This window comes from Camellia sinensis, chromosome 8 (assembly GCF_055761805.1).
Source record: "Camellia sinensis isolate YWXY chromosome 8, ASM5576180v1, whole genome shotgun sequence".
NCBI lineage: Eukaryota > Viridiplantae > Streptophyta > Magnoliopsida > Ericales > Theaceae > Camellia > Camellia sinensis.
Window position 1 is genome coordinate 200,468,802 of NC_138968.1, and position 17,037 is coordinate 200,485,838.

Consider the following 17,037-nt stretch of genomic DNA (forward strand, 5'->3'; position numbering starts at 1 on the left):
ACTCTGAAAAAAAACTCTTCGTTTTGCTGAGAGAGATAGTGCGTTTTGCTGAGAAAGATAGTCTGTAACACGCTGTTGCCCAGAAAATGGCCTCGTCCTCGTCTTCCCGTGGACTGCTCACCCTCTTTCCCGACCTCAACGAGTCAACAAGAGAGAGAACTGGTGCGGTGGCACTGGAATCTCAACCAAGCGCCCCGGAGTTTGCTCCGTTGAACTTTCCGATGCGGTCTGTGGAGCAAAGAATGGCAGTGCAGTCGGATGTGGAGGCCAATCAGTATACTTTGAAGTCATGTGTGGAAACCATGACGGCGGTCACAAACTTGTCGAACCGGCTGCAGAGTAGGACAAATGAGGTGCAGCATTTAAACGCCCAACTGGCTCTGCTCCAACGCATGTATAAGGATGCGCGAGCAGAGATAAGTGTGCTGAAAGCAGAAAATAAGGAGCTGAAGCGGAAGGCCACCGTTATGTTCCGATTTGGAGGGCCGCCATATGCTGCAGTGGAGGAGCAGAGAGTAAATGTGCTCGGTGGCGTGGGAAATCCGGAGGCAACACCGGCAAGGGCCGTCCAGGACGGAGGCAAGAAGAAGAGACCTGCAGCAGAGTAGAGAAGAAAAATTCCACTGTGGGTGTTTGTGTATTTTGTTTTTGTTTTCGGTTTTTTTTTTTTTTTTTTTTTTTTTTTTTTTTTTTTTTTTTTGTGTGTTGTTGTAGAAATGTGATCGGGGTTGATTCCCTGAGATGAATAAAATATGGTTTGTTGTGCAAATTTATAAATTGTGTTGGTGTTTTTTTTTTTTTTTTTTTTTAATGGAAAAAGAAAGAGAAAAGAAAATAAATAAATAAAAAAAACGAAAATGTGAGAGAGTCGGTGAGTGGGGTGTAAAAGGAAAGATGGGTTTTAACATGTAGCCCACTGTCCAAGGCAGGGACAGCATCATTATCTCACCCTCCCCACTTCTCCATTACCAATTAAAAAACACCCTCCAATTCGCCACTTGATGACCAAAGGAGGTGAGGCCAGGCAGGGGGAGTTTCACGAGAACCCAGCAGCTTGCATCTGTGAAAATACAGAGGCCAAGGAGAAAATGGAATCAGGTCCTAGAAAGCTTGGTAAAGTGATTGGTGCAACAAGAAAAGATATTGGTGAAGTAGTTGATGATGAGAATGATGATGATGAACCAGAATGGCCTGACCCCGACGATGAAGAGGATCAAAATACCCCTCTAGGTAATGGTTGGTTTAATAGAACGGGGGTGGACGATCGATGTAGAGAGAATCACTCCGGCCGCGAAGCACTTGAGTATGAGGATCGCCTTGTCGTAGACCGACTTGCCGTGGAGGTTGATGTCGGCGACTCGGCGTGTGGTGGGGTCGCAGCTCACGCCGAACCAGAGAGCAGGTTCCAATGGTGGAACGGCCAAAGCTGCTAACAAATCTCAGGGCTGAGTAGATCCAGATGTTGGTGGAGAACACTGTGGAGAGGCCAGCAAGTGACATGAGGAGGCAGGATAGGAGTAGCATGTTCTTGCGACCAAGTGATGAGGAGTCTGCAAGTGTGGTGTTCGACGAAATGTCCCAGACAAAATTGGACCGTCGGATCATGAATCACAGCTGATCTTAAGGTGATGATTGTATAGCAACATGGCGGGCCTTGTTAGTGAAAAAATTCAAGGTATGTGTAGAGGTCCGGCGGGCGGCTAAGGCGAGGCTGCCGCCCGCCGGTGAAGTGGAATTACTAAGTTGTTAACCTTGCTCTGATACCATGTAAAAATATTGATGTATTATTGATTGATATATTGATTACATTTTTGTCTATTACAAATGGTTCCTTATATAGATGTAGGTGTAGTGGATGGTGTGTAGGTGAGGTGGTAGTGGTGTAGTGGGTTAGGTTTAGTGGAGTAGGTGAGGTGGTAGTGGTGGTAGGTGATGGTAAATTCTAACATACTATATCACCAGAAAAGAAATGCACCAAAATTACTGCAACCAAGATTCAGTGACATAAAAACCAACATACTGAACAGGGGAAATTTAGGAGAATTTAAACATCAATCAGTACAATATCAGTCGGAAATGAAGCAGCAAACATGACATAAGTTCAACTTGTCAAGTTCAAGAACATGCAATGCCCTCCATAAATGCAAAGCAACATTCTTGTACGGTTAAAATATTATACAGATGGTTTGACCATTACAAGCTAAGCACCACAAGCTTACACAGCACATCAGTCTAAAGCTTTTAACATTTAAATACCATGGATTATATGAAGAGTACAAAAAAAACTTTTCCAGCAACCACTCCATTCACCTAAGTCATCAAAGTTATATTGGGTCACTACACAAATCGTATCCAACCATTCCTCTCTGTCTAAGACTATTTCTCTAGTTCACCCACAGACCATCACAGCAATGTTTTGGAACCCGGACCGGACCGGCCAGTCAAACCGGTTGGACCGGGCCTTTGTCCGGCCCGGTCAACCCCCTAAAACCGGACTAGGAGCAAAACCGGCCTGGAAATGAAAAACCGCTAGATCCGGCGGTCGAACCGGGAAAACCGATGACCCGGACCGGGTTTGGCCTTAGTTGCACGAAGCGGGAGCAGGAGTGGGGAAGCGTGAGCTAATAGAAGTTTCTTAGGTTGGGAGCACCTCGGGGAGCGGTAATATATATATATATATATATTTTAATACACATTAGAAGTTTTTTTATAAATATTTTTTATAATACACATTAATTATTTTATTTATTTATTATATTTTTTAAATAATATGTTATTGTTAATTTATTTTTTTATTTTTAATTGATATATATATTATAAATAAAAAAATATAACAAATAAGGAATAATAAAATATGTTAAAATAAATAATAAAAAATTGGATGATTTATTTTATAAATTTTATTAGATTTTTTTTATTATATATGATTTAATTAGATTTATTATATAACAAATTATATTATTTATTATATAACAAATTATATTATTTATTATATAACAAATTATATTATAATTATATTATTTATTATATTCATTAAATGTTAAAAACGGGAGGGACACAGATCGACGAGAGAGAGAGAGAGAGAGAGAAGAAGAAGAAGAAGAAGAAGAAGACGACGACGAAGACGACGAAGAAGAAGAAGACGATGACGATGAGATGCTGAAGAAGAGAAGACAGAGAGACAGAAGAGGAGATCAAGAGAGATGAAGAAAGAGAGTGAAGAGGAGATCGTGACCAGATCAAAGGCGATGTAACAGAGATCGAAGGCTATGTAACAGATCAAAGACGTGTCCGAGAAACCCATGCCCTAAACCAGCGAATCCATGTAACAGATAGACGGCGAGACCAGGTTTCTCTCTCTCTCTCTCTCTCTCTCTCTCTCTCTCTCTCTCTCCCCTTTACGATCCCATCGTTGACTGAATCGCGTTTCTCTCTCCACAGAAACGCGATTCTTACACGTTTCTTTCTAGGAAACGCAGAATCGCGATTCTTACTCGGAATCACCACCTGGTTGCACGATTCCTGCAACTAAGGGTTTGGCAGGTTGGACCGGGGTTTTATACTATTTTTTTTAATTATTTTCTTTCTTTCTTGCTTTCTTATATATTTATATATATATATATATATATATAATATTATATATATATATATATATTTCAAAATTTTGACTAAAAAATTCTTACTTCAAGAGTTTCCTCTCATAAGGAAAAGTGTCATTAGAAGTTTGAGAAGATTATGAAAGTCTATTCCTATTTATAGGAAAATATTTTTTAAAGAGAACCTACAAAATTCTATGTGGGATTCAATCAAATTATTTGAAACATATTGATTGGAAGGAGAGTTGAAAATTTTATTTTCCTCCAAAATTACTTAGCATTCAACCAATTTGTTTGGAGAGAATGTTTAAAAAATTTAATTTCTTTAAAACAAGTGACTTTTTTTTTTTTATCAATTATGACTTTATAAAATATTATTAATAAATACTATACAACAATTTTTATTTTTATTTGAGTATTTATATATTTTTTTATTTATTTATAATTTTTAATTATATAATATTAATTATGACGTCACGGTTCGACCGCTTTGACCCGACGGTTGAACCGGTGACCCGTCCACCGATCTCTTTTCCGGTTCACTCACCGGCCCGGTTTTCAAAACATTGCATCATAGATCTTCACTTACAATCACTATTGAAACTCTAATCAGTAAACTTCTTCAATGCCTTTGCAAAAATTAGACTATTGTATCCCCGTTCTTGGATTTTCCAAAAGTGTCTACCCCAGTAACCAAAAACAACCCACAATCTAAAACCATTGTGCTACCTTTGGTTGCACAACTCTTTATCAAAGAAAGACGTAATTACCAATAAATAGTTAAAAAGAGCCTACCATGGATATTATTAGCCATTCAATTGACTCTAGGAATTGAAAAATAAATATGCAAACCCAATGCCGTGTAAGGACACCAACAGTATTGAAACAATGGAATTAAGGATAAGCAAATCAAGGGACAAAGGATGCAAAGCAAGACAAAAAGGACCTCAAACATGAGTATTGTTAAGTAATCCCTGTGCAAAGCAATTTGTGCGACATTTTGTGCATGCACACCAGTCCTGATAGGAAAATGACTTGAACAGGATAAGATGAAAGTAAAAATAGAAAGGTCCCCATTTAAAAACCTAACTTACGTTTCTGTAGTGTAAGTGCTCAGAGGAAGAAGATTCAGCTCACTTGCTTTCCTACTGTTCTCAACCTCAGCTTCACACTTTTCAAGCTTCTCCTTCAAATAAACAGCTTCCTATGAACACCAAAATAAATTTAAAAAACAATTTATCAAAAAAATAAATAAATTTAAAAAACAAAAACACAAGTAAACTAACAATAAGAACATCAATATTTAAAGAATTAGGAGAGTATAACTGAAACGAGGTATACAAAATAGTATCATGCACCTAATTGCAAAAATATAAGCACGCATATTATGGAACTATTCAATCCTGGCTCATATATTGACACAAATATTTGAAGTCATTTGCTCCTCACAAGTCTTTAATAGGAACAACATAGAAGCAAAAACAATTAAGAAAAAAATATATTCTATATCAGAAACATATAACAAACATATTAACATTAAATAACCATACTTCTTCCAACTTCTTCAAAACATAAATGTATATACCAAATTTTTTGTCAAATGTGATAATTTTTCACATAGAACTTTCTTAGAGTTATTGATAGCACAAAAGTTAGGTAACATTTGGAGCAGATAAATCTAACAATGTTTTCATATAAAAATTTATCCTTTGAAGTAAATCTTTTAGACTAACATTAACTCCTCCGAACTTCAAGAATTACCCCTTGAGATTTGTTACTCCAAAACTAATTCAAAATAAAACATGTGCTGGCATAATCTGTATGACCTACCTTCCAACAGGTGAACAATTAGCTGATGTGCTAACGAAGGGACTACACAAGAAGCAATTTGATAAACTGACTAGCAAGCTGGCTATGGAAGATATCTTCAAACCAGCTTGAGGGGGAGTGCTGGAAATTGTGTTCATGCATATAATATGATAGTGGCATATGATAGTGGTGTTGGTGGTAGATAGTGGCATGTATAGAATATGATAGTGGTGTTGGTGGTAGATAGTGGCATGTATATAATATGATAGTGGTAGATAGTGGTAATATATAATATGTAAGTGGCATATAATGGGTTATAATGATGTTTGTAATATCTCCTATATAAGGAGTGTCATTTGGTCTTGTAAAATAAGAAGTTTTGAATATAACAGAAATATATTCCTTCTTCCTCATATTTTCGGAGTTCTTCTTCCTCATATTTTCTAAGTTGGTATCAGAGCTACAAAAAACACAGCAGCCCTAAAACCGTCATAGCCATGTCGGAAGTCACGTCCGAAACCACTTCAACCCCTGCCGCTGCCATTCCGGTGAAAACGTCAAACTCTCACTCTGTCCAAATCACCACCATCCGCCTAAATGGTGATAATTTTCTCCGCTGGTCACAATCTGTCCGGATGTATATCCGTGGGCAAGGAAAGATCGGTTACATCACTGGTGACAAGAAGGCTCCTGCTGTTAATGATCCGCTGTTCGACAGTTGGGACGCTGAAAATTCCATGGTTGGTCAATTCCATGGAGGAGGATATAAGCTCTAATTACATGTGCTATCCTACTGCACAAGAATTGTGGGATAATGTTAGTCAGATGTATTCTGACCTAGGAAATCAATCTCAAGTTTTCGAATTAACTTTGAAGTTGGGAGAGATTCGTCAAGGAGATGATTCCGTCACCAAATATTTCAATTCGTTGAAAAGGTTGTGGCAGGATCTTGACATCTTCAACACATACGAATGGAAATCGGTTGACGACTGCAACCACCACAAGAAAACTGTGGAAGACAGCCGTATTTACAAGTTTCTTGCCGGCCTCAACATTGAGTTCGATGAAGTGCGAGGAAGAATTATTGGCAGACCTCCTCTCCCATCCATTGGCGAAGTATTCGCCGAAGTCAGAAGGGAAGAGAGCCGAAGGAGCGTCATACTTAAGAAAAAAGGTACTGGTGAATCAATTGAAATTTCTGCTTTAATTAGCGATGCTGCAGCCAACAAGGCTGCAAATTACCAGCGCAGGTTTGATGATAAGTCACGGGTCTGGTGTGATTTTTGCAACAAGCCTCGCCAAACGTGTTGGAAGATCCATGGCAAACCTGTCAACTGGAAAAGCAGCAAACAAGGAGAGAAGAATCGTGGCTTTCCTACCGCTAATGAAGCCGATTCAGGTCCCTTCAACAAAGAGCAGATTGATCAACTCTTAAAGCTGATAAAATCCAACTCCTCATCCGGTACTCCTAGTGTTTTGTTGGCACAAACAGGTAGAAATCCTAAAGCCTTCTCTTGCCTAAACTTCTCTCCGTGGATCATAGATTCCGGTGCCTCCGATCACATGACTAGTTTTTCCCATTTATTTAGTACCTATTTCCCTTGTTCTGGTCATGACAAAATCAGAATAGCCGATGGTAGTTTTTCACCTATTGCAGGAAAAGGATTTATTAAACTAACTGAGAAAATTAATCTCAATGCTGTTCTTCACGTCCCCAACTTAGCCTGTAACCTTTTGTCTGTCAGTAAACTATCTAAGGATTCTAATTGTCGTGTTACATTTTTTGAATCCCATTGTGAATTTCAGGACCAGAACTTGGGGATGATGATTGGGCGTGCTAGGATGCTTGAAGGTCTTTACTACTTTGATGAAGTACCTGTTAGTAATAAAAAAGCTCAGAGCATTAATAGTACTAGTTCAATCTCTGTTCGAGAAAAAATAATGCTATGGCACTATAGGCTAGGACATTCTAGTTTTCTTTATCTGAAACATTTATTTCCAGAATTATTTAAAGGGATTGATTGTTCTTCTTTTCATTGTGAAAGTTGCATTTTTGCAAAATTTCATCGCTCTACTTATTTGCCAAAACCTTACCAGGCTTCCAAACCTTTTTATTTGATTCATAGTGATATTTGGGGCCTTTCTAAAATCACTACTCTTTCTGGTAAAAGATGGTTTGTTACATTTATTGATGACCATACCCGCTTATGTTGGATTTATTTGATGAATAAAAAATCTGACGTGAAAAATTTATTCACAAATTTTTACAATATGATTGAAAACCAATTTCAAACCAAAATTGGTATTTTACATTCTGATAATGGAACAGAATATTTCAATGAGCAGTTGGGTGAGTTTTTGGAAAAAAATGGGATTTTTCATCAATCTACATGTTGGGATACCCCTCAACAAAATGGCATTGCAGAACGAAAAAATAAACATCTACTTGAAGTAGCACGTGCTATAATGTTTTACATGCATGTTCCTAAATATTTATGGGGTGAAGCAATTTTAACAGCCTCTTATTTAATAAACAGGATGCCTACAAAGGTGTTAACATGCAAAACACTTTTCGATTGTCTCAAAACTTTTTTTCCTGACACGAGGTTGTTTTCTGATTTACCCGCCAAAGTTTTTGGATGTACTGCCTACGTTCATGTTCCTAGTCAATTTCGTTCAAAACTTGACCCCCGTGCTATAAAATGTGTTTTTTTGGGTTATTCCTCAAACAAAAAGGGGTATAAGTGTTTCGATCCTCAAACCAAGAAATTTCATGTAAGTATGGATGTGTCATTTGTGGAAACAAAATCCTATTTCCCCAACACTTCTCTTCAGGGGGAGATAAGTGGAGTAGAAGACCGTTTTTGGGATATTTCTATCCCGCTCCCCAATGTCATTTATCCTACACAAAAACCACATCTGTCTGATAATGATCACTTAGGAGAACCAAGTTCTATGATGCCTAGTCAAGAAGATTCTTGTTTAGGGGGAGAAGTACTAAAAAATGATCTAAATCCTGAGATTCAGGTTTATACTAGGAAGCGATTTCATCTGAGGAATAATGACCCGAATGTCCATCCTAATGACCCGAATGTCCACCCGAGTTCTGGCATCGAAATTTTAGGTAATCCTATTCCTTCTATTTCCGACCTTGATGTTCCTATAGCAATTAGGAAAGGTGTCCGAAATTGCATTAAACATCCTATTGCAAATTACCTCTCCTATCAAAGACTGTCTAAAAACCATAGAGCTTTCACATCTAGGATTTCACACTTGTTTGTTCCAAGGAATATACAGGAAGCATTGGATGATCCGAATTGGAAATTAGCAGTCATGGAGGAGATGAATGCTTTAAGGAGAAGTGGTACTTGGGAGATAGTTGATCTACCCAAAGACAAGAAAACAGTTGGGTGTAAATGGGTATTTACGATAAAATGTAACGCAGATGGAAGCGTTGAGAGATACAAGGCGAGACTGGTGGCTAAAGGCTTCACTCAAACTTATGGGATCGACTATCAGGAGATGTTTGCTCCTGTTGCTAAAATAAATTCCATCAGAGTACTGTTATCTCTTGCAGTAAATTCAGATTGGCCTCTACATCAACTTGACATTAAAAATGCATTTCTCAATGGTGATCTTGAAGAGGAGGTGTTCATGAGCCTACCGCCGGGATTTGAGCAGAGACTTGGAAGCGACAGAGTATGCAGATTGAACAAGTCATTATACGGACTCAAACAATCACCAAGAGCATGGTTTGAACGCTTTGGGAAGGCAGTTATCAGTTGTGGCTTCTCGCAGAGTCAAGCAGATCACACAATATTTTATAAACATTCAAAAAACAGTAAAATTGCAATTTTGATTGTTTATGTTGATGACATCATTTTAACTGGTAATGATGAAGCAGAGTTAGCAGCCCTCAAAGAGAAACTCGCAAAAGAATTTCACATTAAGGATCTGGGAGCCCTCAAGTGTTTCCTCGGAATGGAATTTGCAAGATCCAAGGAAGGTATATTCGTTAATCAGAGAAAATATGTTCTTGATCTCCTTGGAGAAACAGGTATGCTTGGTTGTAAGATGGTGGAGACTCCGATCGAGCCTAACTTGAAGTTACAAGCTGCTAAGGCTGAAGAAGTCAAAGAGAGGGAACAATATCAGCGACTTGTAGGGAAATTGATTTACTTGTCTCATACGCGGCCTGATATTGCCTTTGCAGTCAGCATGGTAAGTCAGTTCATGCACTCACCAGGGGCAGAGCACTTTGAGGCCGCTTATAAGATCTTAAGATATTTGAAAGGAACTCCAGGGAGAGGCTTACTATTCAAGAAACATGGACATCTTCAAGTTGAAGTATACACAGATGCAGACTGGGCAGGAAGTGTTACAGACAGGAGATCAACATCCGGATACTGCTCCTTTGTAGGTGGGAACCTAGTTACATGGCGGAGTAAAAAACAGAATGTGGTAGCTAGAAGTAGTGCAGAAGCAGAGTTCAGAGCTGTTGCCCATGGAATCTGTAAAGTAATGTGGATTAAAAGAATTATTGAAGAATTAAAGCTTTCTCACCCGACACCTATGAAAGTCTATTGTGACAACAAAGCAGCTATATCTATAGCTCATAATCCAGTTCTACATGATCGCACAAAACATATAGAAGTGGATAAACATTTCATCAAGGAGAAAATCAATGCTGGCATAATCTGTATGACCTACCTTCCAACAGGTGAACAATTAGCTGATGTGCTAACGAAGGGACTACACAAGAAGCAATTTGATAAGCTGACTAGCAAGCTGGCTATGGAAGATATCTTCAAACCAGCTTGAGGGGGAGTGCTGGAAATTTGTGTTAATGCATATAATAAGATAGTGGCATATGATAGTGGTGTTGGTGGTAGATAGTGGCATGTATAGAATATGATAGTGGTGTTGGTGGTAGATAGTGGCATGTATATAATATGATAGTGGTAGATAGTGGTAATATATAATATGTAAGTGGCATATAATGGGTTATAATGATGTTTGTAATATCTCCTATATAAGGAGTGTCATTTGGTCTTGTAAAATAAGAAGTTTTGAATATAACAGAAATATATTCCTTCTTCCTCATATTTTCGGAGTTCTTCTTCCTCATATTTTCTAAGTACATGCCACAACAAAAGGAAAGACAATAAACGAGTATACCTTTTCAAATTCTTTTCTTGCAGAAATTTCCTTTTCAAGCCTCTCTTTATATCCATTTTCAACTTGACTTAAATGAGTCTGCATAGCAATAACATCAAACAGTCAATACCATGTTAGCAGAGAGCATCAAATAATAAACAATCAACACCACAATAGAGTCTGAAGCAGCTTGAAAACCAAAAAAATCATATAAGCTGCAGATGTAGTAAAAAAAAAAAAAATTATTATAACAGACAGTAAATTCATATTTCAAATGCAACAGATTTGCAGATATTTATCTCACATCCAAAGCTTTGATCACACCCTCAAGCTCTCCCGCCTTTTTGGACCATTCTTTGGAACTCTCCTTATATAATTCAACAAGCTTCGTAACCTACAAGGTTCAGGAAAATTTAGATGAAATGTAAATAACCAATAGTCAAAGAAAGAAACCATATCGCAAAGAAATATGACTCAAATAATCATTTTAAACTGCAATCAACAACAAAATTATATCGCTAACTTTTTCTCCACACAACATGACGATCCAAAACCATAGTAAACCTATGTATCTACCATGGATGCCATCTAAAACAAGTGGAGTTGATCATTTTGACCAAAGGAACTGACGCGTTTCAGAAGGATTACAACCTGTGCAAGCAGCAAGAAAAATCAAACCATCCCTATTAACCACCCTTTCTAGGTTGACTATTAATTAATGCACATGCCAAATTGCTTCATCTATAGTCCATACATGAATAAACAGAACAGCACGTAGCACATGATTTATCAATAAAATATCAAAATTAGAAATGGGGCACAAAGTAATGGGGAATAAATATTTGCCATTGGATACCATTCAAAAAAAATATAAAATAAAAAAAATGGTAGAGTAAATTTTACATAAGGAAAAAATAATAAAACTACTATGCTTCTGACTATCAAAACCACCAGCATAACCCAGTCACAATGTTGCCAACAATTAACACACTAAAATAATATAGCCTCTACGATTATAATGGCACTACTGCTAGGATATTAATTTTACACCGTCCACCACTACATACAATCTCCACCATTTAACCACCATTGCCACAGAGCCAAGCACATACACCCACCAATACAAGTGTAGTCTCAAAAAAAACAAGAGAGTAGAAACCTCATAAAAAGAACTATTAAAATTCATTCAATGACAAGTATAAGAGATTATAATCAAGATTCTGACATGCATGGATGCAAAGAGAATAGCACCAAAGTGCATAAAGATTTTCCATAGGGCTTACAGTTGATATTTCAGCAGAATATCGCTCCTCATTGGCTGCAGCAGCATCTTTAGATGAGCTTAGCTCCTTTACATGAGATGAAGACATAAACATCATACAGTAGATATAAAAAGAATGACAAGCAACACAAACTAAATAGAGTTGTAGGGAACAGCACACACCTCCTGAAGCGATGTAAGCTTCATTTCCTGCTCCATCACTCTATCCTTGTTCCACTTTAAAGAGCTCAAACTTTCATTCAATTTTCTCTCAAGCTGGATGGGAAGAAAATGATTGAACAAAATAACAAGAATTGGAAAGAGAATGTTTGATAAAAGGGTAAATTACACTGAACCTCCCCTGATGTTTCTGAATAACACTGGCCACCCTTCTGCTTCACTTTTCCATTTCAAATTCACCCCCCCTGTACACTTTTGTTAAGTGTAAGTTTGGGAAGTTGGTTTTTTTAATGGCGTTTTGGTTTTTTCATGAGGTGAAAAAAAATAATGTATTTGGGAATGGTTTTGTAGTTGAATAGATAGTTGTGAGGGAAAAGGTGATTAATTGATATGTACGATGTGACCTTTTGCTAATGGGGTTGAATTTGTTGCCTTTTTTGTTTTTGTTTTTTTTGTCTTTTTTGTTTTTTTTAACCAAAAACCCTCTTGCCAAACAGAGCCTAACTTATATCAAAGGAAAAAGCTAATACCATCCATTCCTTTTTCAAAAATACCAAATTTTCCATTATTTATATAGAATATACTGATTTTATAATACACCCCTTGTATAAAAATATTTTGTTATAAATACTAATCCCCTATGCTTTCCTCTTTCTTTCTTTTTCTTTTTTTTACTTTCAGATTTTTATTATTTCTTCTATTTCTTTTCACGGCAGCAATACAGTCCCTCGACACCCACTCCATTGGACAACCCAATCATCTCATTTTAACTCACGGCAAAACCACATTATATGTTACCTCATTCTAATAATAACAATCACTACAAACTTACAAATGCAGAGGCTTGAAATTGACTAGAAGAAGAAAGAGGAAGAGATGAGAGAAAGAAGAAACAGAAGAGAGGGTTGGAGTTGTTGAACGACAGAGGGTCGAGGTTGCTGAAACAGAAGCCCCTTCCTCATCTCCTCTTCCTGTAACAAATCCCTTGCTAGATTGGCAGCTCCACCACACCCAATCCACCAACAAACGCATCCACCCCCACTGTATCCCAACCAATGGCACCCCAAATCCACCAAGAAGTCCCACTAATGGTCCACCGTCATGGTCATACCATCACTGCGCACCACCATGGTCTGCATCTGCAGCCTCCACACTTCCATTACCTCGGCCCAAAACTGACCTCCACTGCCACAATTTCACCTTTCACAGCTGCAAAACCCCTCCTACGATTTCATCCTTAGCCCATAACCGATCCCCATCCTCACTGCTTCCTTGCCAACCACCTCAACCAGCCCCTCATCACCTCCCTTACCAATCGTCTCACATTGGCTTTTACAATTTTAAATAGAGAGAGAGTAAGAGATTAAGGGAGAAATTTGAGTGGGTTTGCTCATTCAACATAAAATGAAAGAGAAGGGATGTGGGTTTGCTAGTAGAGTTCATCAAATAAATATATTTTAGTGAGAGACTTTTTTCTCATTTTTATTTCATTATTTCGAGATGTTAAAGTGAAGGGGCAAAGGTAAAAACTTAACTTCTGCTAAGAGCATTCAACCAACAACATTGAGGGGAGGTCAGTATCATTTTAGAAACCTCAAGGAAGATCTCGGTAAATATCAGTAACCTCAGGGGAGCTTAGTGTAATTTATTAAGAAAATATATTAAATGTGCTTACATCTACAATCTTAGCAGACATATCTGCATCAAGTTCACTATGTGCTTTGCGCAGCTCAATGAGACTGTCTACTTTGGTTGTCAACTCATCATTAAGCCAAATGTTATGCCTCTCAATAAGTTCTTTCTCCTGCTCATGCCCAACATAAAATGCAATAATCATCGATATTGCAACAGATACTGGCTTGGATGAATATTACAAGAAAAGGAAAGGAAAACACAAAAGACTTGAAACAGTTGCTAGCCAAGTATTAGTTCCTGCTGTGGAAGCTATCGGAGACTTACCAAAGTAACAATTGTACAAGGTAAAATCCAACCAAGCAAGCTCGCAAAAGAAACAAAAGAGGGGGGAAGTCTCACATTTGCTTCATGAAGTCAACAATTATGGTGTAATTTCTGACAAGGACCACACTATTTAAAATTTAGAGAGAGAGAGAGCATTCCCATCATCCAATGGACCCCGTCAAGATGGAAAGTTACTAACCATCAGACTAGCATTATCTCCACTGCTACTGCAGCTGTACATTGTGCCTAATAAATAATACCCTGATACTTTTAGGATAGTTCTTTATCTATTATGCTTTTCTTGAAAAAGAATCCACCCTTTTGAGTACCATTAATGATGCCAAAAGATTGTAAGTGATGATGGAAAGTTTCTTTCCTTCTTCACAAGCAATTCAGGATTTAAATTAAAACAAAAGTTTCAAAACGGGCACCACCAAGTACAAAAGAGTAAAAAGAAAAAACAACAGAAAAATAACCTATCCAAGACTCTAATTACACCAAGGGCAGCCAACAAGCCCCTCCACTACATCCCTCAGACCAATCCTTTATCTCTACCATCATAATTGATTGTGCTACCCAAATTTTTTAACTCACTTCCACATCTTGCTTTACAAAAAAGTTTTGGTAATTGAAAACATAATAATTAATCATGGTATCATTTGAAATTTTTTTCAAAAATTAGTAAATTGTTCTTCATTGTATTGACAACTGCTCATTCACATTAGCACTTATTTTCAGCTTCCACATCATTGTCCACAAATGTACAAACAGATTCAATTAATCAATATAGAGTTTATGTCTGCATGCAAATAGATTTTAATTTTTGTTTTAAATAGTATCTATGACTTTCCAAGTTTTTCCACCTACGTCATGCTTCAGAAAGGTTCTGGTTTCCTAGGTGAAACCATTATAAAAGATCCACTATTTTATCCAAAAAATATGCTCAGATGAAAATGGGCTACTTTTGGATGTACGTAGTCAGGACAATTCACCAAAGATGTGAGAAGCATAAATTTTAGTGAAGTGAAATTTCCAAGTTGTCATCAACATAATGCTTGTTAAGCAGACATGCCATGCAACAAAAACATGTATAAAACAGAAACAGGCTCAGGTGACCAACTTCACAATTCCATAAATCAGTACATGAAGTTAAGGTAAACAACAAACAACCTGGTGAGGGAAAGGAGAGGGGGAGGAGGGGGAATATTCCTCATAAATAAAGGGGGGATAATACAACAATGAAACAAAGAAACAAACTACCTGTGAAAGACGAGTACAGGAGGCATGAGAACGTGCCAACTCTGCCTCAATTTCATTCACTCGAGCTTCTCTTAATGCAGCACTGTCAGTCAAGTTGACCTTCAACATAATGGAACATAAGGAATGTTAATGTTCAGTGAATAAAAAAACATTGTTTTGATCTGCAACATAAAATATAATTTTATTAACAGAGATGTCAACATCAACAATGTTCATTATTCTCCAGCTGTATATCTCGGGTATTTTTTCATAGGCAAACTGCAACCATTAGCAATCAACTGACATTAGCATAACAATAGGAAACTGCCACAAAAGAGTACATGTACAGCCAAAAAGAACTCTGACCACCACTAAAACTGTAGTTGGACTAAAAAAACCTTTCAAATCAGAAAAACATACGCATGACCAAAACGACGACAATTTAGACCGCTTTGTGTGGCAAAATGTCCTCCATCTAATTTTTTCGGTCAAACTGAAAAAAAAAATCCAGTTTTTGGACATCATGTTAACACATTGGCGTCAGTTAAGACATCATTTATTGGATTTGACAAGGATCTGGAACTCACACAGCAGCTCACACCAAGTTTTTTTAACACCCACCCATAACACAACTGAATGACACTAAATTTTTCAACATGACGTGCATTATCTTTTATGTATAAAATTAGTATTGCACAAATATATTACCCACACCTATGTACATATACATTATCACAACACTTGACCATATAATTTTGTAGAATCCCCAACCTTGTGCCCTAACTCCTGCTCTCACTCTTGCTCTATGCTTTACTATCAAGATTATGAAACAACAGAACTTGACAAAACGAAAATTAGGTAAACCTTATAGTAGAGTGGCATACAAATATCTGTACATTCTCATTACAATGACTTGGTTTCCAAAGACAGTATGGCAGATCATAACTGGAAAGTACCCTCCTCGCTGAGATTTCATTTGATAGATGTAGGAACAATATGGCATTAGGATATGAATGTCTTAAGGTCTAATTGTGCTTCCCAAGGCCCTTGCCTGAATTCTAACCGCTAGCTGGAGAAGGAGGTCTATTACATGTTATCTACCTCTAGAATAACTAGACATTCTTGGCCAGACTTCATAATAGAAGTGAAGTTGTGGAATGAACTAAATTGGCCACGCACAGTGAACAGATGTATGAGAAAAAAGATAGTCTAAGACTCTTTGATATGATTTTATACTTGGAATTCAAAAGCATCCAAAATGCGCCACTCTACATTGCAGGCAAGGTAGAAAAGGTTGCTTAGATAGATGTATATGTGTATGCTAGAAGTAGTTAACATAATGCAATGCCTCCCAACAGCAGTAAGCCAAGTTAGAATTTGGCTTCATGAGAGGGAAAAGCCTTCTCTTCTTTAAGGCCTACATCTTTTAGTTCCAATGGGTGGCATGGGAGGGAGGCAAAGTGGAAGCCCATCACGCACCATACACTCCCTGATTGAACAAAACTTTTTCTCTGCACTTAGAATTCCACATGCCTAATAATGGTTCAGCAAAGGGACTCAATATTTCACTCATCAATTAGAAACAACGTTAAGGGATATTGGAAGAAAAGCCTTTCACTTACAAGAATAAAGACGCTTATATAAAGAAGCTTAAGTATCACTGGTTTAACCGTCGAGTCTAACCCAAATTGTACTATGACATCACAACTCTTTCATAAATATATTAAAAAGAATATGTAAATAACTAATATAAGTTTTAAAAAATATAGATAAGAAAACTATCTAACAATCTCTTTTTTTTAAAACCATATATGAAAATAGAGAAGGAAAAAGTCA

The 17,037-nt window shown here is 37.3% G+C and overlaps 1 protein-coding gene across 2 annotated transcripts in view; it reads right to left on the reverse strand.

The window, feature by feature from the left end:
- The window catches only part of NUA (nuclear pore anchor), a 71,608-nt gene that overhangs the window by 52,782 nt on the left and 1,789 nt on the right, over positions 1-17,037 (reverse strand). For both annotated transcript variants that reach the window (XM_028265414.2, XM_082884579.1), the window contains exons 3-9: positions 15,223-15,321; positions 13,679-13,807; positions 12,007-12,099; positions 11,846-11,911; positions 10,867-10,956; positions 10,584-10,661; positions 4,691-4,800 (exon numbers count right to left, since the gene is read on the reverse strand). In XM_028265414.2, the coding sequence (XP_028121215.2) occupies positions 4,691-4,800; positions 10,584-10,661; positions 10,867-10,956; positions 11,846-11,911; positions 12,007-12,099; positions 13,679-13,807; positions 15,223-15,321 (665 nt within the window). The remainder of the gene's footprint in view (positions 1-4,690; positions 4,801-10,583; positions 10,662-10,866; positions 10,957-11,845; positions 11,912-12,006; positions 12,100-13,678; positions 13,808-15,222; positions 15,322-17,037) is intronic.